The 25,979-nt window shown below is 45.5% G+C and overlaps 1 protein-coding gene across 1 annotated transcript; it reads right to left on the reverse strand.

Moving 5' to 3' along the window:
- Positions 1-584: 584 nt before the first annotated feature.
- LOC144683454 (synaptophysin-like protein 2) lies at positions 585-25,597 on the reverse strand. The gene is made up of 6 exons (XM_078546481.1): positions 25,485-25,597; positions 23,528-23,599; positions 10,281-10,399; positions 7,308-7,509; positions 4,514-4,705; positions 585-2,319 (listed from the first exon to the last, which is right to left on the reverse strand). Exons 3-6 carry the CDS (start codon positions 10,346-10,348, stop codon positions 2,194-2,196), a joined length of 588 nt encoding a protein of 195 aa, XP_078402607.1. The 5' UTR covers positions 10,349-10,399; positions 23,528-23,599; positions 25,485-25,597; the 3' UTR covers positions 585-2,193.
- Between the last annotated feature and the right edge of the window lie 382 nt (positions 25,598-25,979).

Genomic DNA, 25,979 nt, shown 5'->3' on the forward strand with positions numbered 1-25,979 from the left:
GCAGATGGTCTGAGAAAGGGTGAGATTGACAATATTACAGAGATAGATATAGATGGTCTTGGGTTATGTGGTCAGAAGCTCAGCTGAGGACAAATGGGACACCGAGACTGCAAATGGTCTGGTTCAGCCGCAGACAGTTGCCAGGGAGAGGGATGGCGTCTGTGGCAGGGACTGAAGACAATGGCTTCAGTCTTTCCAAGATATAGCCAGAGAAAATTCCAGCTTATCCAGGACTGGATGTCAGAGACAAATCAGGAAAAAAAAAAATTTAACTCTGCTTTTTTCCAGAATTAGTTTCAGACAAGTTTTGGAACAATTTTATTCTCAGCTTGATTTAGTATTTATGTTACAAAATCAGAAGGTTGAGGATTCAGGTCATGCTATAACGTCTCAGTTCTGGTATCATTATTATAAATCCGACAGCCGGTCCTCTGCTAAACCCACTGAGTGACAGAGAGGCAGAGTCACACTGAGAGTTCATGACTGGGTTGCCAGCAGTGATCTGTTTCTGGGTGATTGAAGGTTTCTGCAAACTTCCTTCTTGTGCACCCCTCCTTCCACACAAATGACACAGATGCACGGGAACATTCCACAGTTTTATTTCAATCACAAAATTTCAAGCGATCGCAGGGCCACATTTCCTCATATGTTTAAAAAGTCACAGTTTGTCGACACTGCAGGAAACTGTTTGCGCGCCTGATCAACAGGGAGTGTGACACAAGCTCACCATTTGTTGCAAGGGTGTGTCTCTCTCCACTCAAGGCTTGGACTCGTTTTTTTAAAAAAAAGTGTTTTGTAAACCAACTCCCTGCCTGAGACAGGAAACATTTATAGATGATGATGCCAGTGTTTGGAGTGAGCGATGAGACAAGCACTTAACTGGCTCTCAAGCAAGTGCTAATAACCCTCCTAATTCAAGTGTACCCTCACCCAGTGTGTGCTAGACCCTGCATACTGACACCGCCACCCCCACACCCACCCCCACCCCCGACACTACGCCAGATTTAGTTTAACAGCCTCCCCACCACCTTACCTGATTTCAAGTCAATTTGCATCCCCTCAGGTACTCCTGTGACCCCCTGCTGCACCCCCATACCGAGGTTTTCCAGTAACTTCTGTTCCTATGAGACCTGCTGCGAGGGTTGCCTGTTGGTGTTTCCGCAGCATCGGAAGCAATCACTTTGCAGTTCACGGGCTCGGACTTTAAATGGTTGGACAGAATGCTAATCCCCAGCAACACCAACAGATCATTTTTAAAATCGCTCGGCTCTAAAATCTGCCCCCTCCACTGCACCACCCCCCCTCCCCCCACCCCGTTAAACGTGGAGCCCTGTTTGTCAAGAATCATGGGCGGCGGCCACTTAGAGTTCAATTGCACATTGACATGAAGCAGAATAAAAAGCACAGCTGGAATCAGAAGTGTTTAGCACACATAGGTTGGTGGAAGGATTCGCTCTGATCTCTTGAAGCGATAGTGTTGCTGAACAAAGATTTTCCATGGTTGTAAATGGAGGAGAGGGTCTCTGTGCCATGTTAGAAATATCTCCCATTCCATTTTATATTTAAGCCCCAATTGGCCCAGAAATTGTATCCAGCGCTGAGATATGGATTTGCCTTTTTTGAGACCGCTGCTGCTACTCTGGCATTAGCACAAGTTGAAGCTCATCGGAAGATATGAGCCCACAGCTACAATGAAATGAGCAACTGGGAGCCATTTAAATGTAACAAGCATGAAATATAAACGCGTTGAGCGACAGGGGGACTGAAGAGTCTGCTTAAGGTTCAAGAGTCACTGGTCATCATTGGGAGTGGGTTGTGGTGTGGAATGGTCAGAACTCGATCGAACTCCTTCCCACTCTGCAGTGTAGCGACTTACACAGATCACCAAATTTCTACATAGTCAATTCATCCCCATTGAACAGGTTAGAATCTAAAAGCGACAGAAACGATCATCCATTGGTATTGGATCTGAAGTGTCCAATCATTCTAACCATTGAGTTAGGTGGTTGGAGGGGGAGTGCACTGCCTAAATCTGCCAGGGGACATCTGAGCAAGGTTCTACAGCGACAGGGTGATGGGGTGGGTACGGCGGGGGAAGGAGAGAGGGAAATGGCGGGACAGGAAGACAGGGGGTATGGGAGGAAGGGGATGAGGAGGAGAAGGGGGCATGGAGAAGAGCAGCTGGAGGTCACATCAGTGTTTCACATTGGTGCCTTGCTCAGCAGCATCTTGCGGATTGGCTGGCTTGTGCCACGAGGTTTCCTTCAACACAAACCAGCTGTTCCCTGACCACAGGATGAAGTTCATGAAGCCAAATATCTGCCGAGAGAAAGAAAATTAACAGGTCATTTTCAGCCATGTCGGTCAGTGAAACCCCAACCTTTAACCAGTGGGATCTGGGTAAATCCCAAGCACACTCTTTACTTCGATTAAAATAAAAATAGAAATAAAAATGACCATGAAATCGACAAATTCTGGCACAAAAAAGAAAACCCAGTTGATTTGCTGTCCAGAACGGCCCACACATGGACCGGTCACTTCAGCGAAGTAACAGTGGAGGAGCGGAGCCTGTACCTCAGCAAGGTCAGCGAGACCTCGTTCATGAGGGACGGGGCCCTGAGGAAGGGGTGGGCTGGGGTGGGTGCCAGTGGGGCGGAAGCAGAGTTCCAGCAGGTCTCAAAAATAAAATACAGAACCACTTAAGGCAGGTGTGTGTGGGGGGTGGAGCTTGAAATGTCAGCAGGAGCAATAAAATGGCAGCTGACCTGCTGCCGGAGAGGAGAGCTGTTCTGCCTGTAATTTAAAATCCAGCTGCATTCATAGGAGATCCTTCGTAGGGAGAAAGTTACTGCAGGAGTCACTGGTGCCGGTCTTAGCTCATTCGGTAACACTCTCGTCTCAGAGTAAGATGGCTGGGGGTTCCTACTCCAGAGGCTCGGTAAGATAATCCAGCCGATCATTCGCAGTGCAGTACTGAGGGGGTGCTACACTGCTAGATGTGTGGTCTTTCAATGCAATGATAAACCGAGTTCACCCACTCTGGTGAATGTCGGAGACCCAATGGCATTATTCAAAGAAGAGCAGGTGATACTCCCCGGTGCCCTGGCCAAAATGTATCCCTCAATCGATATCACTAAAACAGAGTATCCAAATATTTTAGTTAATTCTGTGGGACTTGCGGAAAGACAAATTGGCTGTCTCAGTTTCTACACAACAGCGACCACACAAAAAAATAGCACTTCACTGGCTTTTTGATATCCTTAGTTCATGAAAAGTGAGATATAAATGCACAATTTTTTTGGCTTGACTATCTGGGGTGATTAGTTTCGAGTGAGGCAGTTAGCCTTTGGTGGCACTGTCACATGAAATCAAACTGTGCTGAGGTTAATGTTGGCTATCATGTTCCTTTGCAATGTTCCTGGAATCAGACACACAGACTGATTTCAGACATTCATAATAATATCGTTGGTGGGTAGAGTCGAAACAAAGTAACTACACAGATAGAAATGATTATTAAGTGATTCCCCAAAATTCGAGAAAGACTGCTTGCTCTTTTAAGCATTGGCAGAGATAGATCTGGATACTTAATGTAAGTTTCAGTTTGCAAAGACAAAGGGATCCACAAACCTTTGTTTATGTAATGTTTCACCGATGGAAGCCAACTACATCTTTTATTGTTTTGAAACAATTTATATAGGAAGTGAAGAGTTTTACTAGCTCCTCATTGTTTATTTTGGCTTTGCATAATTATTTCACTTGTAAATATATTTCACTTATCCAATTTAACCCGGACGTCGTAATCTGATTCTGCGGCATTACGACACCCAGAGCATTGGTTGAATCCAGTTCATGATAAAGGAGTAATTAATGTGCCCACACATGTCACCCGATTGATATCATGACTGAGGTGACAGGGAACAGCTCTCTGCATAGAATCGGACTTATTTGCTGCCAGATAAAAACAAAAAACTACTGCGGATGCTGGAAATCCAAAACAAGAACAGAATTACCTGGAAAAACTCAGCAGGTCTGGCAGCATCGGCGGAGAAGAAAAGAGTCGACGTTTCGAGTCCTCATGACCCTTCAGCAGAACTGCTGAAGGGTCATGAGGACTCGAAACGTCGACTCTTTTCTTCTCCGCCGATGCTGCCAGACCTGCTGAGTTTTTCCAGGAAATTCTGTTTTTGTTTGCTGCCAGTACAAGTGAGGGCTGGGTGAAGACCCGATTGTAACAAGCATTCAACAGGGTTCAAATCCAGGGATTTGAGTTTATAACCTAGGCTGTCACTTCAGTGCAGTACCGAGGAAGCATTACACTGTCAGAGCTGCTGCACTCTTGGATGAGCTGTTGAACCAAGGCCCATCTGCCATCTCAAGTGGACATAAATGGCCCAAGTACTTCATTGACAGGTCCTGAAAAGGTGTTGTAAAAATTCTCTTTCACGCAAGCGGCCAGGCCAAACTAGCCCTGAACGGTCACAGCTCCATGACCCTCCACAACCCCTGCACTTACCACAGAGGCGTTAAGGCGCCCCATTGGGGGCAGAGCGCCTGGCGTGCACACGACCGTCTTCTGGTAGCACGCGCTTATAGAACGGATGAGGGCAGGCGGCCGCGTATTACTCTTGACATCAGTCAGACCTTGCGCCCAAGCTGAGGAGGAGACCAGCCAGAGGAATGCAAAAAGGGCCGTCACCACGAAATCCTGAGAGACAGAGAGGAAGTTTTAGTGCAGGTTGTGAACGCTGTCAAATCCACTGGTTCAAACCAGGAGACCAGCTTGCAGCTCCTGCAAGAAAAGATTGTTCCCATTCACAAGCACCTCCCCCCCATCCATGCTTGATTAGTAGACGCTCAATCTGATTTCAAACAAACATTAACCATTAATAGATTAAATAAGGACAAACTGTTTCCACTAGCAGGAGGGCTTGGTAACCAGAGGACACAGATTTAAAGTAATTGGCTAAAAGAGCCAGGGTGGAGATGGGAGACTTCTTTATTTTACACAGCAAGTTATGATTTGTAAAGTGCTGCCCGAAAGGCTTCTTGACACTGAACCTGTCTTCCCTGTCGCCTTCCCTGCACCCCACCAATCCGTACCAACCCCAAATTGGAGTACTCACATCTGTTTATCCACTTCCCTTTTAAATGCCATGATTGGCTCACCTTCAGGAGTCGCTCATCCTTCCAAGGATAAGATGTCCCTGTGTCCTGGTGATCCAAGGACAAGCCACAGCTAGACTGTTCTGAACAGTTTCTCAATGGCTGCAATAGGGGAAGGGGTGGTGGGGGGGGGAAGCATCAAACCACCTTTGTGGCGAGAATCAGACATTGCAGGAAGTAGTCCAAGCATTTTAACTTGCTTGGGATTATGCAAGTTGTTCCCTCATTATTCACTTCATCACAATGTTGAAGATCTTAAGCTACTTTACTCAGCTGAGAAAAATAATCTCTCAACTTCTCAAGCCTCTCTTCATAAACTCAAACTCCTCATCCCATCCCAGTGAATCTGTACTGCATCTATCCATTGCTTCAATGCCCTCCTGATAATGATCTACCCAACATCTAATACCTCAGCTGCGAGCCTAGAGAGGAGTAAAAGAGGTTCACCCCATTGCTTCTGTACTCTCTGCCTGATGACTATACCAAGCATTCCATGTGGACTATTTTTATGGCCTCAACCACTTAAATATCCAAAATATCCATTGTCTACACAACACACACTCTTCTCCATTTACGATGTCACCATTTTCTGTGTATTTTCCTTTCTTATTGTTACATCTGAAATCAATTACTTTTCCAGCATTAAACTATATCTGCCACCCATCTGCCCTCCTATACTCTAGCACTTTTCTCACAAACCTCAAGAATTTCTCACACCTCCGCTCCAAGTATGGAGTTATCAGTAAATTGTGGGGGGTGGGGGTGTGGGGTAATTGTGAAACACTGGGGTATTCTAGCTCATGTTAAGCCTGCTCAACCAAAACAACACAAATAATTATTTTGCATCTGTGGATAAATGGTTAGTCCGAACACCAACTGAATCGGAAAGGAAGCAGCAAAAACAAATCCACATACAGGCAGCTGGAGATTAAAGAACAGAAGAGGAATCATTATATATCGAGAAAACATATAGGAAATACTTATCGAGTGGTGGCATGCAACCACACAGAGTCTGATTTAACAGTCTCAGACTAGTCAGGAAGGAGATTATCTCCCCACGCTGGTCTGTCTGTCTCAGGGAGACTTGTCACAAGGCAATGAAACAAATTGACAATGGTGTGTCTCAGCAATTTTCTGACAATGGCTGTAATGGTCTATTCCATGGAACCCGGGGTCTAGAGATAAAGTTTCAAGCCCTGCTCCCTTTAATTCCCTGTTATCTCTGGTTGCTGATACTAACAGATACTGGGGTTCTGATTTAGGATTTACCCAATGAGGCTTCCGACAGCATGAAGAACAGCCCTTCCCCCATCTTGCAACACCACCAAATTCAAACAGGTCAAACCTGGGAGTAAGAAATGTAAACATAACATAGGCTCATGTTGCCTGGGCTTTTGGGACTCAACTGACATACCTCAAAATCCACTTGTAGCCCATGGGCTGCAGTTTGGACATTCCTGATGTTAGGGTAAGTGTGTTCTTTGGTTATAATTTACTCCTCAAACTAATATTGTATACAAGACTTAAACAGATCCTTAAAATATCACTTATGACAAAACCTTGTGGGTTTATTCAGAGGATTCAAATGCGAGCGGACTATCTTTTGGTTGATAAATATTCATTGCAAACAGACAGTTTTATAGGTTTCTCTTCCTCCCTCTAGGTGGTCATACATATGAGAATTTAATCACTTATTCCTTTTCAATAACTTTAGCAGGTTGTTTATCAGCCGACCAGTACAGCTCCCACCCTCCTCTCGTCAACCACTTGTTACAAATAATTGTTATTCTACCAAGTGAAAACTCTAATTATAGTCTGTGCCAATCTCCCACTGCTGAAAAAGACGTATTCTTAGACGTTTACTTCTGTGGAACTTGTTATCCAACTGATTCAAGTTCTGAGATATATGCATCAATATGCAATGAATTGACTTAACTTACCATTGCATTAAAGTAAGTCTTAAGTCATCGGTTCCATCCAAACTGACTCGTATTTCCTTATTTAGTAGGCAGAAGCTAAAGGTTACCATTTCTACAATGCAAGGAGAAATTAGTAATGTGGTACCATTAGCAAACTTCAGGACAATCTGATTAAACATTTCCTTACACTGGCTGATACTGAGAGCATCAAGTTAAGGCACTTACAGCAATTGGCAGGTACTTATTCTGCTGGTAGAGGCTCTGGTATCCCAAATACAGGACTAGAGCAGCTGTACAGTAGAGGAAAGTAAATACTCCAATTGCAACAAAAAATTCTGCGGATGAGGAGAAGTCTCCAATGAGATCCAGGGTCTCATAAACAGTATCATTCTTGCAGGTGAGTGCTCGGTAGGAAATCTGGTTTAACCTACAACATAAGACCACAAACTGATTAGAAAGAGTCATGAGGATGATATCAGAACTAAGAAGCTTTACCCACCAGGTAAGACCGATTAGGATTAGGCTCTTCTATCTGGAAGAGAGTGAGCAGAAACCTAATAGAGGTTTCTAAAGTGATGATAGAGTTTGAAGGGTTACAGACAGAAGATGTTTTCACTTGTGAGGGTACAAAACTAAGGGTGATAAATATAAGATAGACGCTACTAAATTCAACAGGCAATTCTGGAGAAATATAAATTCGTGAGAAGGGGTGGAGCAGATTGCCACAGGGAGTAGTTTGAGGTGAAAAGCATAGATGTATTTAAGGGAAACTAGATTAGTGTGAGGGAGAAAGGAATAGAAGGATATGTTTGGGGATGTGGCAGGGGATTAAGGGGTGGACAATAAAAAACCAGCATGAACCACTGGGGCTGATGACCTGTTTCTGTGCTATACATTTTCTGTCAAGACTGGAGGAACAAAAGTGGGGGTGGGGGGGGTAACATTTTGGAATTTTGCCCTCGATGTGCACAGGGCACCACCCCCTACCCCAAAAAGGATGCCCCCCCCCAATTCCATCCTGCCTTTTAAACACTTGTTTAAAAAATGATCTACCCACTCCTGCCCACCTGCTCCCACCAACCGTAATATTTGGGTGAATTGGCTTGGTAACAAGCTCCATTGTTGTTAATTATTTATTTAAAATGGTAGTTGGGCTGCTGATTTCCCTGTTTTATAGGGACTGGGTCAGAGTGCAAGGGAAGGTGGTGGGCTAACCAACCAACCCGTCATATTTTATGTGCCCCCCCTGCCAAAAACACGCCCAGTGGGGGACAGTAAAATCCATCTCTGGGCACAAAACCAGGTCACAAGTGGATGCAGTCAGCTGCTGTCCTGTCACATCCACCAATCACATACAATTTACCACTTCATTTTTGGAAAGAATATTGATGGAGGAAAAACTGACAATATAAACTTCCACTTCCCACATATTCCCACTTCCTACGATTCACTCTCAGGGTTGGATGTCCACATCAAAGCCAGCATTTGTTGCCCATCCCTAGTGTCAAGAAAACAAGAAATTGTAATATTTTTCTTCTGGTAATAACCCTGGCATATTTTATTTTGTACTGGAAGCCCGGCTGTAATTGGATTACGAACTAGAGTGACAGCAAGGGTCTAAAGTCAACAGTAAGAAGTGGTTTTGATATGTTAATGAACGAAGAGGAACTTCAATCAGAGTTTTACATAAAGCAATAACAGGAATAATTTGAATTGAGTTGTTTTAGTTCAAAGGGGGATATATGCAGGTTGTTAAAAGGTGTAAGGAAGTGAGGTAAAGACAGGGTAAGTTTCTTTTTAAAAGTCTAAGAGCTAAAGTAAAGAACGATTCAATCAATTCTGGGAAGAAAGCATTTCTGAAGAGAGCGGTTTAAACAATAGAGAGATCAAACAGAAGGGACGCATTTAAGGAAATCTTGAAGCCTATGTGAGGGGGTAGTGGCTTAGGTCTCCCAGCAGACAGCAGGGTAGATGGTCAGAACTCCCAGAAGAGTGTGTGAACAAGGTCAGGCTGAAAGAACCAATTGCTGTCAGCCTCAAAGTCACCCCAAGGAAAAAGCACTGCGTGGTAAAAATTACTGGACTTCTATAGATTTTAAAATCTATAGGGATAGTTGCTGAACAGAAAAGGGGAAGGTTAGCTCTGAGGGGAGTTAAGTTAAGATTTGTAGAACTGTTTTAAAGTCCTGTTTACTGTGTGAAGCCATTCTTGTGTTGAAATGTAATTGTGTTTTACTTTTTTCCTTCATTCTTTTAATAAATGTTTACTTTACAATAAAATCATCACAAGTAGTCAGGAAAATCATTTCCTGATTTCGGAACCATTCTTCACACTATACAAATCACAAAAACCACATTGGCAGCTGGTTCAAGTTTCCCTCAGGGATTTGAGCAGCTCGGTATTTACCATCCGCTGTGCCACAACACTACTTTCCTCAGCTTCTTGAGCCGTTGCATTTTCTGTGTTGTAGGTACACTCACAGTGCTGTTATGGAAGGAGTTCCTGGATTTTGGAAAAGAACTTAGAGGAGGCGGTGTTCCTATGTGCCTGCTGCCTTGGTCCTTCTAGGTGACGGAGGTAACCACAAACAAACTCCGCGATCCCTATGACATGCAACACTTTACCTATTCCAGGCCGAGTTGGCTTGGCTCAATGGTAACAATCCCATCTTGGGTTTAAGTCCCACTCCAAAGATTTGAGCACGTAATCCAGGCTGACATTCCCCAAAGTGCAATCGTGAGAGAGTGCTGCACTGCCTGAGGTACCGTCTTTCAAACAAGGCAATAAACCAATAAACGTGTGTGTGTTTCATTGATAATACTGACCTCTTAGGTATCCCCTCTTCCTTACCCGACCATAGCTAAAAGTCTGGTTGGCAATCCAGACCTGAAACCTAGAATTCCATCAGGAATGTTGGGAAGGGGACAAGCTGTGCAGATAGGGTTTGCGGAGAGAGGTAGTGAGGTGGGGAGGTAGTGACATGGGGAGTTGTGGAGTGTGAGGAGATTCTATCAGATAGTAAAGTGAAGTGAACCCTGTGCAAAAGGAGGGGAGTGGCCTGCCCAGCAACACGAGACTGGAGAATGTTCCAGACCAGGGCAGAGTAAGGTCAATGGAGGGATTATAAAGGGCAACAAATGAAGCGACAAACTTCAGAGACAGGGTTGGGTGAACTGCCCTGGTCCAAAGCCACTTACTTGAAAGGATAACTGAAATTGATGGAGATCAGATCTTTCTTGCCATACAGGCACTTAACAGAAGCCATACTCGTCCCCGTGTAACCTCCACAGGTGGCAAAGGCAAATATAGCAAAAACCTGTAAAGACAGAACAAACTGAATAAAAACAAGAATGATTTAGAATTTACAGAAATAGGCCATTCGGCCCAACTGGTCTATAATGGTGTACATGTTCCACACAAGTGTTCTCCCACGCCCTTTCATTTCACTCTATCAGGATATCTTTCTAGCCCTTTCTCCCGCATGTGTTTATCCAGCTTCCCCCTTAAATGCATCTGTACTGTTGACCTCAGCCACTCCGTGTGGTAGCGAGTTCCACATTCTCACCATTGTCTGGGTAAAAAAGTTTCTCCTGAATCCCCAATTGGATTTACTATTGACTAAATTATATTGATGGCCCCTAGGTCTCATATCCTCAATAGTGGAAATGTCTTCTCTACGTTGACCCTAACTAACACTTTTCATAATTTTAAAGACCTCTATCAGGTCACCCCCTCAGCTTTTTCTTTTCTAGAGAAAGTCTAGTTCAATCTTTCCTGATCGTTATAACCTCTCAGTTTTGGTTTCAGCCTTGGAAATATTTCTTCAGCTTCTCTGGTGCCTTGATATTCTTTTAATAGTATGGAGACCAGAAGTATAGTTAAATGTTGTAATGTAGGAAATGCAGCTGCTAATTTGTGCACAGCAAGATCCCACAGAAATCAATGTAATAATCAGATAACAAAAGTAAAATACTGTGGGTGTAATACCCCGGATGCTGGAAATGTGAAACAAAAACGGAAAATGCTGGAAAAACTCAGCAGGTCTGACAGCATCTGTGGAGAGAGAAACAGAGTTAAGATTTCGAGTCTGAAGGCTTCTATGAACTTGAAACGTTAACTCCATTTCTCTCTCCACTAATAACCAGATAATCTGTTTTTGTGATGTTGATTGAAGGATAAATAGAGGCCAAGACACTCCCCTGCTTTTCTTCAAAATAGTGCCATGGGATCTTTTATATCCACTCAAGGAGGCTGATGGGGTCTTAGTTTAACATCTCTCATCCTAAAGATGTCACTTTCAAAGTGCAGCACTCCCTCAGCCTTGATTTTTGCACGCAAGCCCTGGAGTGGGATTTGAACCTGGAATCTTGTGACTCAGAGGCAAGAGTGCTATCAACCGAGCCATAGCTGAATTCCCCTAACCAAGTTATATGGACCCCTGAACTGTGTGCCAGAACTGAGAAATAATCCTGAGACTGGGATCACTGAAACATATGAAATAGGAGAAGTAGGCTTTTTGGCCCCTCGAGCCTGTGCCGCTATTCAATAAGATCATGGTTGATCTGTTTGTGTTTCGAATTCCACATTCCCATCCACCCCAGATAACCTTTGATTCTCTTGCCTGACAAGAATCTATCTACTTCCGCCTTAAAAATATCCAATGATCCCGCCTCCACCGTCTTCTGAGGCAGAGAGTTCCAAAGTCGCACAACCCTCAGAAAAAATTTCTCCTCCTCTCTGCCCTAAAAGGTCGACCCCTAATTTTAAGACAGTGCCCCCTTGTTCTGGATTCACCCACAAGAGGAAACATCCTTTCCTGGTCCACCGTGTCAATACCGTTCAGGATCTTATATACTTCAATCAAGTCACCCCTCACTCTTCTAAACGCCAGTGGAAACAAGCCCAGTCTGTCTAACCTGTCCTCACAATACAACCCACGAATTCCAGGTATCAATCTAGTAAACCTCCTCTTAACCACCTCCAACACATTTACATCCTTCCTTAAGTACGGAGACCAAAACTGCACACACTATTCACGATGTGGTCTCACCAATGCCCTAAATAACTGAAGCATAACATCCTTACTTTTATGTTCAATCCCTCTTGTAATAAAGGATGGCATTGCATTAGCTGCTTTAATTACTTGCTGCACCTGCATACTAACTTTTGAGAGTCACACACAAGAATACTTAAGTTCCTCTGCACCTTGGCATTCTGTAGCCATTCTCCGTGTAAGTAATATTCTGTTTTTGTATTCCTCCTGCCAAAGTGAACAACTTTACATTTCCCCACATTGTACTCTATCTGCCAGATTTTTGCCCACTCACTCAACCTATCTATATCTGTCTGCAACCTCCTTTGTCCTTTTCACAACATACTTTCCAACCAATCTTTGTGTCGTCTGAAAATTTAGCGACCATGCCTTCACACCCCTCATCTAAGTCATTGATATAAATGGTTAAAATTTGCAGGACTCTACTCATTACATCCTGCCAATCAGGAAAAGACCCATTTATCCATACTCTCTGCTTTCTGCCAGCCAATCTTCTATACATGCTAAAATGTTACCCCCCACACCATGAGTTTTTCTTTTCCGCAATAAACTTGGTGTGGGACCTTATCAAATGACTTCTGGAAATCTAAGTACAGAACGTCTACAGGCTCCCCTTTAACCATAACACATGTTACTCCTTCAAAGAACTCCAATAAATTGGTTAAACATGATTTCCCTTTCACAAAACCATGCTGACTCTTCCCGATTTCCTCCTTATAACCCGTTTAATAATCAATTCTACCACCTTCCCCACTACAGAAATCAAGCTAACTGACCTATAGTTTCCTGTTTTCTGCCTCCCTCCCTTCTTGAATAGAGGAGTTATATTTGCTACTTTCCAGTCCGATGGAACCTTTCCAGAATCTAGGGAATTTTGGAAAATTAACACCAACACATCTACTACCTCATTAGCCACCTCTTTTAAGACCCTAGGATGAAGTCCATCAGGACCCGGAGACTTGTCAGCCTGCAGCTCCATCAGTTTGCTCAGCACCACTTGCCTAGTGATTGTAATTTCACCAAGTTCCTCTCTCCCTCCCACCTCCTGATTTACAGCTATTACTGGAATGTTTTTTGTATCCTCTATAGTGAAGACAGAGGCTAAATATTTGTTCATTTCATCTGCCATTTTCTTATTATCTGCTATTAACTCCCCATTCTCAGTCTCTAAAGGACAAACACACACTTTACTTACTCTTTTCCTGTTTAAATACCTGTAGAGACTCTTGCTATCCATTTTCACATTTCTAGCTAGCTTCCTCTCATACTCTAATTTCTTTCTCCAAATTAACCTTTCAGTCATTCTCTGCCGTTCTTTATATTCTGACCAATCATCTGACCTGTCATTCATCTTTGCACAGTTGTATGCTTTTTCCTTGTTAGATGATTTCCTTAACTTCTTTAGTTAACCATGGATTGTGGGTCCTCCTTTTAGAATTTTTCTTTATAGTAGAAATATACTTATATTTATTACTTATTATTATTCTGGGTATTCTGAAATATCCCCTTAAATTCCTGCCATTGCTTCTCTATTCATCTATCCCCTAGCCTTGTGTCGCAGTTCACTTCAGCTAGTTCAGCTTTCATCCCCTCACAGCTGCCCTTATTTAAGTTTAAAATACTAGTCTTAGATCCACTCTCCTCCCTTTCAAACTGGATGTAAAATTCAGTCATATTGTGGTTGCTGCTACCTAGGGGTGCCTTCAATCTGGGGTCGTTAATTAATCCTGTCACATCACACAATACTGAGACTAATATAACCTGCTCTCCGGTTAGTTTCTTACAGCAGCACATTCTGGAACCATCTTGAAAGCATTCTATGAATTCCTCACCCAGGCTATTATTGCCAATCTGATTTTTCCAGTTTATATGTAGATTAAAATCACCCATGATTATTGCCGTCACTTTATCACAAGCACCCAAAATTCCTCCTCGTATACTTTGTCCTACATTGTGGTTACTGTTAAGGGACCTGTAGACCACTCCCACTAGTGACTTCTTTCCCTGACTATTCCTCATCTCCACCCAAACCGATTCTACATCCTGATCTCCTGAACCAAGGTCATCTCTACAATTGCAATGCCACCCTTGATCAACAGTACTACCCCTCCGCCTTTATCTAGCTTCCTATTCTTCTTGAATGTCATATACCCCTCAATATTCAGAACCCAATCCTTGTCATCCTGCAACCATGTCTCCATAATGGCTATCAGTTCATATTTATTTATTTATTTCAATTTTTAAAAAATTCATTCACAGGATGTGGGCTTCGCAGCTGGGCCAGCATTTATTGCCCATCCCAGTTGCCCTTGAGAAGTTGGTGTCATAGAGTCATAGAGGTCTACAGCACAGAAAAAGGCCTTTCGGCCCATCTGCGCCGGTCAAACAAGTACCTAACTATTCTAATCCCGTTTTCCAGCACTAGGCCCATAGCCTTGTATGCCCTGGCATCGCAAATGCACATCCAAATACTTCTTAAATGTTATGAGGGTTTCTGCCTCTACCCACCCTTTCAGGCAGTGAGTTCCAGATTCCCACCACCCTCTGGGTGAAAAAATTCTTCCTCACATCCCCTCTAAACCTCCTGCCCCTTACCTTAAATCTCTGCCCCCTGGTTATTGATCCCTTCACCAAGGGGAAAAGTTCCTTCCTATCTACCCTATCTATGCCCCTCATAATTTTATACACCTCAATCATGTCCCCCCTCAATCTCCTCTGCTTCAGGGAAAATAACCCCAGTCTATCCAATCTCTCCTCATAACTAAAACTCTCCAGCCCAGGCAACATCCTGGCAAATCTCCTCTGCACTGTCTATAGTGCAATCACATCCTTCCTATAATGCGGATTCCAGAACTGCACACAATACTCTAGCTGTGGCCTAACCAGCGTTTTATACAGTTCCAGCTTAACCTCCCTGCTCTTATATTCTATGCCTCGGCTAATAAAGGCAAGTATTCCATATGCCTTCTTAACCACCTTATCTACCTGTCCCGCTACCTTAAGGGATCGGTGGACATGCACACCAAGGTCCCTCTGATCCTCGGTACTTCCCAGGGTCCTACCATTCATCATGTATTCCCTAGCCTTGTTTGTCCTGCCCAAGTGCATCACCTCACACTTATCCGGATTAAATTCCGTTTGCCACTGATCAGCCCATCTGACCAGCCCCGTCTATATCCTCCTGTAATCTAAGGCTATCCTCCTCACTATTTACCACCCCACCAATTTTCATGTTATTCGCGAACTTACTGATCAACCTCCTACATTCAAGTCTAAATTGTTTATATATACCACAAACAGCAAGAGACCCAACACTGATCCCTGTGGAACCCCACTGGATACAGGCATCCAGTCACAGAAACACCCATCGACCATCACCCTCTGCTTCCTGCCACTCAGCCAATTCTGGATCCAATTTGCCAAATTGCCTCTTACCTTCGTTATCAGTCTCTTATGCAGGACCTTATCAAAAGCCTTGCTGAAGTCCAAGTAGACTATGTTAAATGCATTACCCTCATCTACACACCTGGTCACCTCTTCGATAAATTCAATCAAATTGGTCAGACATGCCCTCCCCTTAACAAAACCATGCTGACTGTCCTTGATTAATCCCTGCCTCTCCAAGTGTAGATTAATTCTGTCCCTCAGAATTGCTTCCAATAGTTTCCCCACCACTGAGGTTAGACTGAATGGCGTGTAGTTCCCTGGTATATCCCTTCCTCCCTTCTTGAATAACGGATGAAGGGTCATACGCACTCGAAATGTTAACTGTATTCCTCTCTGCAGATGCTGTCAGACCTGTTGAGTTTTTCCAGCTATTTTTGTTTTTGTTTCAGATTTCCAGCATCTCAAACCTGTTTAACAATTACAAAGTCTGAGGCTCCTCCACTACTGTCCACTCAGTCCCTTTACCTGCCTCACTCACAGTCACATCCTCCTGTCCCTCACTGCTGACCAAAACAGACAACCCTATTCCAAGAGGTGTGACCGTCTTCTGGAACAAAGTGTCCAGGTATTTCTTCCCCTCCCTGCAGTTCAGCTCCCAGATCAATAATCCTGATCCAGAATTTCTCTAGCTGCTTACAGACGCGTTTGCCCTGGATCGCCTTGGCATTCAAAAGCTCCCACATATCACAGCAGAGACATCAGGCCTTCGTCCTTTGTACAAAGCCACAGGGTCAGAGGGCAGTGAGTGTGACAAGCAGACATAGCACAGGCCAGGCTATTACATTAAGATTCAGTGTCCATCAGCAAGTCCTCCCACAGAAAGGGGGATCATTTTTAAACAGATATATATGTAAAATTATTTTCCCCCTGTTGGGGGCGAAGTGCGGGAGTGGGCGGGCTTCCGATCGACGCCCCGGGTCGGGGGCGTGCCGCTATTTTACATGGGCGGGCCAATTAAGGCAATTAAGCACTGTGCGCTCCCTGTGCGGGCAGGGGGAGGGGGGGAGTTCCTTCAGCCGGGATCACAGGTCTCCCTGAGGCTAAGCGCTGCCTCAGGGAGATTGGCTCCAATTTAAAACTTTAAATGAAGATTTGAAAAAAATTTCCCTGCCACGTCCCCTCATGTGACACTATGACATGAGTTGGGACATGTCCATAACTTATATTGTAAAATATTCTGCATTTTCAAAAAATCACTCATGAAACCTCATCCCACCCATGGATGAGGTTTCATGTTTTCTCACAAGCCCGCCTGGGCTCCCAGCCTGCCCACCAGCCTTAAAGTTGGACGGGCAGGTCCATTAATGAGTTCAATTGGTTTTTTAATGGCCTTAATAAGCCGTTGACAGGTCGGCGGGTGCACATCCGACTCGGGTGAGCACCCGCTGAACTAACAATCTAAATGACGCGGGGTGACGTCGGGACACACGCTTGACCTCAACCCCGCGTCATTTTACGCGCCGGCGAGTGGGCCCCACCCCCGCTCGCCGACCGGAAGATGCTGGCCTTAATGTAAAAAGTGTTAACACTACAACAGTGGGCTCAGAGTACAGGCCAATCTAACCATGGCCCTGATTGAATAGGATGCACAATAATCCTGGGAAAGAGGGGTAAAGCCAAGCCAGAGAAAAAAAGCAACACATAAGTGGGAGGGAGAGGCAGAGAGAGGAGGGCAGAGGGGCAGACACAGAGCAGAGGGGGAGGGGTGAAGGGGGAGAGGCAGAGAGGGGGGGGCAGAGGGGCAGACACAGAGCAGAGGGGGAGGGGTGAAGGGGGAGAGGCAGAGAGGGGAGGGCAGAGGGGCAGACACAGAGCAGAGGGGGAGGGGTGAAGGGGGAGAGGCAGAGAGGGGAGGGCAGAGGGGCAGACACAGAGCAGAGAGGGAGGGGTGAAGGGGGAGAGGCAGAGAGGGGAGGGCAGAGGGGCAGACGCAGAGCAGAGGGGGAGGGGTGAAGGGGGAGAGGCAGATAGAGAAAACACAGAGGCAGAGATTTTACAATTTTACAAAATTAAATTATATTTAAAAAATGTTCACAGTGCATTGACACCATCAGGCCTATTCAAATCCTGGAATGTCAGAACTAAACTGAATAGAGCCAGGAATTCAGCTAGCTAGCTCTCCCAGGATGAGGAGGGTTAATCTATAGACGACGTAATCACTGAGCGCTCATTATCGTTTCATAAAGTCCACTCACCCAGCAGCTAATAATAGCCAGATAATGGAGAACCAGAGCCACAGCACCAGCAGTGAGAGCGCAACACAGTGGTGCAAATCTCACACACACTTTCCACAAGCTAAATTTAAACTGAAACTTCACACATGAGGAGAACAGACTGTGGAAAGCCCACACTGTCAGTCAGGCAGCAGAGCGTCTGGTACAGGAGAGGACAGTGTCCAACCTAAGGTGCTGAAGGTGATTTGTACCTATTGGGGCAGGGGACTGAAGTAAGGACAGCTGGTGTTGTCTCACTGTCTCGTCTGCTGAGGGGCTGAGTCATGGTTTGATCGGGATCCACATGAACTCCTAGACTCTGGAATGTTCCACCTTGCACCTTTTCAGCCAACGTCCACAGATGCTGACATAGCTGGGTAGGAGTGATTCATAAGAACATAAGAAATAGGAACAGGAGTAGGCCATTCGCCCCTTTAGTCTGTTCCACCTTTCAATAAGATCATGGCTGATCTTCTACTTCAACTCCATTTTCCTGCCCAATCCCCATAGCCCTTGATTCCCTAAGAATTCAAAAATCTACCAATCGCAGTCTTGAATCTACTCAGCAACTGATATCCACAGCTCTGTGGGGTAGAGAATTCTAAACATTCATATTCCTCTGAGAGAAGAAATTTCCCCTCACCCCAATCCAAAATCATCAAACCCCTTATCCTGAAATTAAGACCCCCAGTTCTAGATTCCAATCAGTGGTTTTGACAAAATTGACTTGGTCAAGTTGTGACTTTGCAGAAGTAAAGGCCTGCATTTATATAGAGACTTTCACAACATCAAATGGATCCCAAAGTGATTTACTGCCATTAGTGCCTTTAACATCCACCCGAGAGGGTAGACGCTTTTAAAGTCTCATCTGAAAAATGGCACCTCCAAAAGTGCAGCACTCCCTTAATACTGACACTCAAGTATCATAAAAACATGAGAAATAGGAGCAAGAGGAGGCCATTTTTTCCCTTGAGCCTGCTCTGCCATTCAATAAGGTCATGGTTGATCTGACTGTGGCATTAACTCCACTTTCCTGCCTGTCCCCCATAAAGCTCGACTCCCCTGTCAATCAAAAATCTGACCAACCCAGCCTTGAATATATTCAATGACCCAGCCTCTACTGCCTGCTGGGGGAGAATTCCTAATGCTAACAACCCTCAGAGGAGAAATTCCTCCTCCTCTCAGTCTTAAACGAGAGGCCCCTTATTTTGAAACTGTGCCCCCTAGTTCTAGATTCCCCATGAGGGGAAAACATCCTTTCAGCATCCACCCTGTTAAGCCCCCTCAGAATCTTGTGTGTTTCAATAAGGTCACCTCACATTCTTCTAAACTCCAATAGATGTAGGCGCAACCTGGTCAACCTTTCCTCACAAGACAAACCGCTCATCGCAGGAACCAGCCCAGTGAACCTCCTCTGAACTCGTTCTCTGAACTCTGAACTCTGCAAGCGTGATCCACAACCTCTGGCTCAGAGGGGAAAGCGCTGACCACAATGCCACAGCTGACACAAACTATGAGGTGGCACAGATTGAAACGTTATGACAACTCACATTATTATAAATGCCTTTAACATAAGTAAAAATGACCCAAGGTGCCTCAGCCACGTCAATCAAACAAAAACTGACACTGAGCCACATAAGGAGATATTGGGACAGGTGACCAAAAAGCTGAGTAAAAGAGATAGGTTTTAAGGAGGAGGACATGGCGGAAAGGTTCGGGATGCGAATTTCAGCGATTAGGGCCACGGCAGGGATAGGCACCAATGAAGGAATGAAGGAAGTGGCAGAATTAGGACGTTTGAAATGGAAAGGGATACTAGGAGATCAAACAGCTGAGTGAAAATAAAGATTCACAGCAAACAAATATTCCAACGCACTCCAGGCTGGCCTCTTCCAGCCTCTGTAAACTTATCGTCCAAAATTCTCTTGCCCTTATCCCAAGTATATTTTACCCATCACCCCTCTGCTCATTCACTTACACTGGCTCCTGGTGTGGCCATGTGTCAATTGTAAAATTCTCATCCTTGTTTTCAAATCCCTCTATGACCTTGCCCCTCCCTATCTCTGTAACCTCCTCCAATCCCACAACCCTCCAAGATATCTGTGCTCCTCTAATTTGGGCTTCTTGTGCTTCCCTGGTTTCTGTTGTTCCACCTATGGCAGCCATGTTTTCAGCTGCCCGATCCCCAAGCCTCTCTCTCCTCCTCCAAGAGATCTCCTTAAAACCTACCCCTTGACCAAAACTATCTTATTATTATCTCCTTACATGGCTCGGTGTCAAATATCGTTTTATGGCACCCCCCTATGACATGCCTTGGGACGTTTTACTAAGTTAAAAGGTGCCACATAAATGCAATTTGTCATTTATTGCAGGATGGAAAAGAGTGGCAAGGGTTACAAGGGTTAATTGGAAAGTAGAGGGTCAGGAATACTTACTCCCAAAAATAAGAATCTGCAATGGAACAAGTCTGATTCAGCTCTCTGAGAAATCAGCAACTTCCACATTCCAAACCACCTGGGCTGTGTCCTCTACTCAATTGGTAGTGCCGAGGCTATCAGTCCGTGCCAGCCTCAGCCTGGACTGGAACCTGCACACGCCTGCATTCAACCTCAGCTTTCATTCATAGGATAAGCCGAGCTCAGAGATGCAGCCATTAACATGCACTTCACTCCTTGCAGCTTCCAAATGTCCTCTTTCCCTTCCCCGGCCAGGTGTGTTTGTAGATCTGGAACACTTTGTTGCAGGGGTTTTGAGGGGGGAGGGGGGTGGAAAGAGGAAGGGAATCACATAGGACATCCAAAGTTTCACCCTCGCCATCACCGAGGGCCACCGATGAATTTCTGATCTCAGTCAGGTGATAAGCTGAGTGCTTCTGCAATCCAAAGGGATATGTGGAGAATCACAGAATGGGCTCCTCTTGCACTGTAGCCATTCAGCCCATCCTGTCCGTTCCAGCTCCTGTGAGAGATACTCAGCTGGTTCCCCTCCCCTGCCTTTTCCCCCCCTTAACTCCGCAATTCTTTCCTTTTCGGGATAATTATCCATTTTGTTTTTGAAAGCCTCGATTGAATCTGCCTCCACCACACTCTCAGTGCATTCTAGATCCTAACCACTCGCTGCAGAAAAAAGATTTTCCTCATGTTGCGTCTGTGTTTTTTTTTGCCAATCAGCTTAAATTGGTGCCCTCTGGCTCCCTGCCACCAATGGGAACAGTTTCTCCATATTTACTCTGTCCAGACTCTTCATGATTTCGAAAACCTCTATCGAATCTGCTCTTCATCACTTCTTCTTAAAGGAGACCAGTACCAGCTTCTCCAACCTATCTGCCTAGCTGAAGTCCCTCAACCCTGGAACCATTCTCGTGAATCTTTTGTCTTCACATTCTTCCTAAAGTGCAGTGCCTAGAACTGGAAACAATTCTCCAGTTGCGGCCAAGCCAGTGTTTTATGAAGGTTCATCATAACTTCCTTACTTTTAAACTCTGTGTCTCCACTTATAAATCCCAGGATCCCGTATGCCTTTTTAATCACTTTCTCAATCTGCCCTGTCACCTTCACTGATTTGTGTAAATACACATCCAGATCTCCCTGTTCTGCATCCCTTCAGAATTGTGCTGAGGAGAAGTGGAGATAACTCAGGGGGAACGTTACCCTCAGGACACTCTGTGTGGTTTTAGACTCCTTCATGTCTGTGTTGGCTCTTTCACCAGAGTAGCCTGCTCCAATTATACTTCCTCACTCCTTCCATGTTTTGTTTCACACTCTTCCTTTAGAAATAAATATCCAATTGCCTTTTAAATTATGTTTCAGCCTCTGCTCCCTGCTCCTGGGTCTGACCAAGCTGCGCATTCACAGGTCCAGGCAGCAGGGGGTCGAGGGGGTTCTCCGGCCCGACTGTCTGCCCCTCCTCCGCGGCTAAGTTCATGGCCGGACGGCCCTGGAGAGGGAGCACGAGGTGTCCACTGATTCACTCGAGGCCTTCTGTGACTGATGGGCAACACGGGGGCTGGAGTGCTTCATTGGCCCCCAAAACCCCATTTTGATTTAGTTAGGTAAATTTCCGTTGGAGTTTTTGTTTTGTTATAGTGCCCCTTTAAGGGGCTATCACCTTAATTTGCCCACTTGTTTTGCTCAAAAGAATATAGCCTCTGCTCCAATCATTATTCTAATAATAATCTGTACAAAAACGTATCTGCTAAATGCCCCAAACAGTCTTCCAGTGTAGAGGGAGCTTTACTCTGTATCTAATCCTGTGCTGTTTGAAGGGGACAGTGTAGAGGGAGCTTTACTCTGCATCTAAGCCCGTGATGTACCTGTCCTGGGAGTGTTTGATGGGGACAGTGTAGAGGGGGCTTTACTCTGCATCTAACCCCGTGCTGTACCTGTCCTGGGAGTGTTTGATGGGGACAGTGTAGAGGGGGCTTTACTCTGCAACTAATCCTGTGCTGTACCTGTCCTGGGAGTGTTTGATGGGAACAGTGTAGAGGGAGCTTTACTCTGCATCTAACCCTGTGCTGTGCCTGTCCTGGGAGTGTCTATGGGGACAGTGGGGACACTGTGGCTACCAGACAGGGTCAGAGGCTGGGAATTCTGCAGTGAGTAACTCACCTCCTGACTCCCCAAAGCCTGTCCACTATCTACAAGGCACAAGTCAGGAGTGTGATGGAATACTCCCCATTTGCCTGGATGTGTGCAGCTCCCACAACACTCAAGAAGCTTGACACCATCCAGGACAAAACAGCCCGCTTGACTGGCACCTCATCCACCACCTTAAACATTCACTCCCTCCACTACTGACACACACTGACAGCAGTGTGTACCATCCACAACATGCATTCAGCAACTTACTAAGGCTCCTTCGACAGCACCTTCCAAACCCACAACCACTACCATCTAGAAGGACAAGGGCAGCAGATAGATGGGAAAACCACCACCTGCAAGTTCCCCTCCAAGTCACTCACCATCCTGACTTGGAAATATATCGCCATTCCTTCACTGTCGCTGGGTCAAAATCCTGGAACTCCCTCCCTAACAGCACTGTGGGTGTACCTACACCACATGGACTGCAGCAGTTCAAGAAGGCAGCTCACCACCCCCTTCTCAAGGGCAACTAGGGATGGGTAATAAATGTTGGCCTAGCCAGCGATACCCACATCCCATGAATAAATACAAAAAAGCTTTACTCTGTATCTCACCCCTTGCTCTACCTGCCCTGGGAGTGTTTGATGGAGACAATGTAGAGGGAGCTTTACTCTGTATCTAGCCCCGTGCTGGGAGTGTTTGGTGGGCATCGTTGGGCGATTCGACTGCGGTTACAACCAGGGCGATGGAAACAGTGTTTGAGGTGAGCGGGGCACACAGCCCAGCTCTCATGTTGAGTTTTGTGTCTGGGTTCTGCCCTGCACACAAAATGATGCCGCTGCAATAGTGCCAGGGGCGGTTTTACATACTCTTATTTACAAACTTGAGTCTGCTTCGAACGACAAGCAAAACCCGGAACCCCTCAGTCCAGCCAAACTCAGACCTCAATCCTGACATGAGTCACACAAATCTGGGGCTGGTCCACAGCAGAAATAGAGACAAAGGGGTCCAACTTTAAATGCAAAAGCACCCTGAACTTCATCATAAAAGTACCCAGCACTCCCATCAACTCAGCCCGGGAGCTCACTCACACCAGCAGAAACATCTTTGAAACATCCCAGAACAAGTAGAGAGCAAGGCCTGTTACACACCCATTGCAACACTTTGATAAAGCCGAGCGGCTCCTTCAGAGGGTTGATGTCCAGTTTAAATGCGGGGAGCTTCTGAAATGACAAAGAAATAAAGTTTCAGCAGGACCGATAAAAGACAACGCGCGTCAGAAAATAAACTTTAAAAAAAAGTACTTTTCAAACTTTCTGCAGAGTGGCCTCGGACCTTAACCGGGACGACCGCTTCCATTCCGTCAGTCTGCAAAAACCCTTTACTTTTATCCTTGTGTGAAGGTCCTGGTCAGAGAGAGAGAGCGGGTTCGATGAGCGCCGCGAATCAACCAGAGCAATAAAACACTTCTGTCCCCCACAGATTATATCCAGAGAGCAGCACCAGGGCAGCATGTGACCCACGAATTGAAACTGACTCCGAGCGGGATCCAATCCATCTCAACTCGTGTTAAAGGTCCAAATCTCTCGAGTCTGTCCAATTCAAAGCTGGGATATTAAAATCTCTCCATGTGGAGCAAACAAAGCCTTCAAACACTGACATCATTGCAGACCCCCCTCCCCCCTGTAAACACACATTATCCCAGAGACCCCCCCTGTAAACACACATTATCCCAGAGACCCCCCCCCTGTAAACACACATTATCCCAGAGACCCCCCCTGTAAACACACATTATCCCAGAGACCCCCCCTGTAAACACACATTATCCCAGAGACCCCCCCTGTAAACACACATTATCCCAGAGACCCCCCCTGTAAACACACATTATCCCAGAGACCCCCCCTGTAAACACACATTATCCCAGAACCCCCCCTGTAAACACACATTATCCCAGAGACCCCCTGTAAACACACATTATCCCAGAGACCCCCATCCCCGGGTAAACACTGACATCATTGCAGAGACCCCCCCCTGTAAACACACATAATCCCAGAGACCCCCCTGTAAACACACATTATCCCAGAGACCCCCCCTGTAAACACACATAATCCCAGAGACCCCCCTGTAAACACACATTATCCCAGAGACCCCCCCTGTAAACACACATAATCCCAGAGACCCCCCCTGTAAACACACATAATCCCAGAGACCCCCCCTGTAAACACACATTATCCCAGAGACCCCCCCTGTAAACACACATTATCCCAGAGACCCCCATCCCCGGGTAAACACTGACATCATTGCAGAGACCCCCCCTGTAAACACACATAATCCCAGAGACACGCCACCCCCGGGTAAACACTGACATTATCCCAGAGACCCCCAACCCACTGTAAACACTGACATTACCCCAGAGACACGCCACCCCCAGGTAAACACTGACATTATCCCAGAGACCCCCACCCCCGGGTAAACACTGACATTATCCCAGAGACCCCCCACCCCCAGGTAAACACTGACATTATCCCAGAGACCCCCACCCCCGGGTAAACACTGACATTATCCCAGAGACCCCCTCCCCCGACTGTAAACACTGACATTATCCCAGAGACCCCCTCCCCCGACTGTAAACACTGACATTATCCCATGGACCACCCTCACCCCCTGTAAACACTGACATCAACATAGGGACCCCCTAAAAATACTGAATCGACACAGCTATCCTTTGCAAATATTGTAACGTGCCCAGGAACCCTGGCTGACACCATCTTAAGGGTTTATTTGCAGATATTGACATAACCCCCAGCCCCGCCTCCCGGGAACCCTAAATATATGGAACCATGCCCAGGGATCCCTGTAAATAGTACACATTTGGCAAGCCCTTTCGAAAGTTTACAGTCTGCTAGGAACCCCCTCACTTTGTAAGGATTTACATTCACAGTATTAGCTTCCAAAAGACAGTGTCAGGAGGTGAATTGTCCTAATTGTCGAAAGTATTTATTTTTAAATAGTAATCACGGTAAGTGTACAGTTTGCAGCCCTTGGAGCCTGTTCCTGGCCATTGAAATTGTATCAGCTCAGTCCTCTTTGTGTTTATATTTCACTCACTGGTTTGTCCTGTTTGACTTCTGCGGGTCCAGAGGTTTTAGAAGGTTGTTCCTAGCACTACCACCTCATTGGTGGATGAATCAGACCTCCGACATCCGTTTGTATCAGTAACTGGAATAAAAACACGGAGTCTCATGGTGCAAATCACAAAAATAACGGGCTTACAGACTGACAATGAAAGAAATCCCGTTACCCTGTCACTTACTGGGCTCCCCCACAGAGAACACGCTAACTTGCACTTATAATATGATTGGTGTAATAAGGCATCTTAACATGACAGAAGTGTTTTCAAACTAAAATTGACATCAAGTGCACGAGGAGATCAGGAAGAACAAATGTTTGGTCAAAGAGGTAGGTTTTAAGGAGTGTCTTAAAAGAGGAGAGAGGCGGAGAGGTTCAGGGAGAGAATTCCCAGAGATTTTGGCCCTGGGAAGTTAAGAACACTAACGCCAGAAGCAGAGCAGTTTAAAGTTGGGGGTGTACAAGAAGCCAAAA

Source organism: Cetorhinus maximus, chromosome 8, assembly GCF_964194155.1.
Source record: "Cetorhinus maximus chromosome 8, sCetMax3.hap1.1, whole genome shotgun sequence".
NCBI classification, from domain to species: Eukaryota; Metazoa; Chordata; class Chondrichthyes; order Lamniformes; family Cetorhinidae; genus Cetorhinus; species Cetorhinus maximus.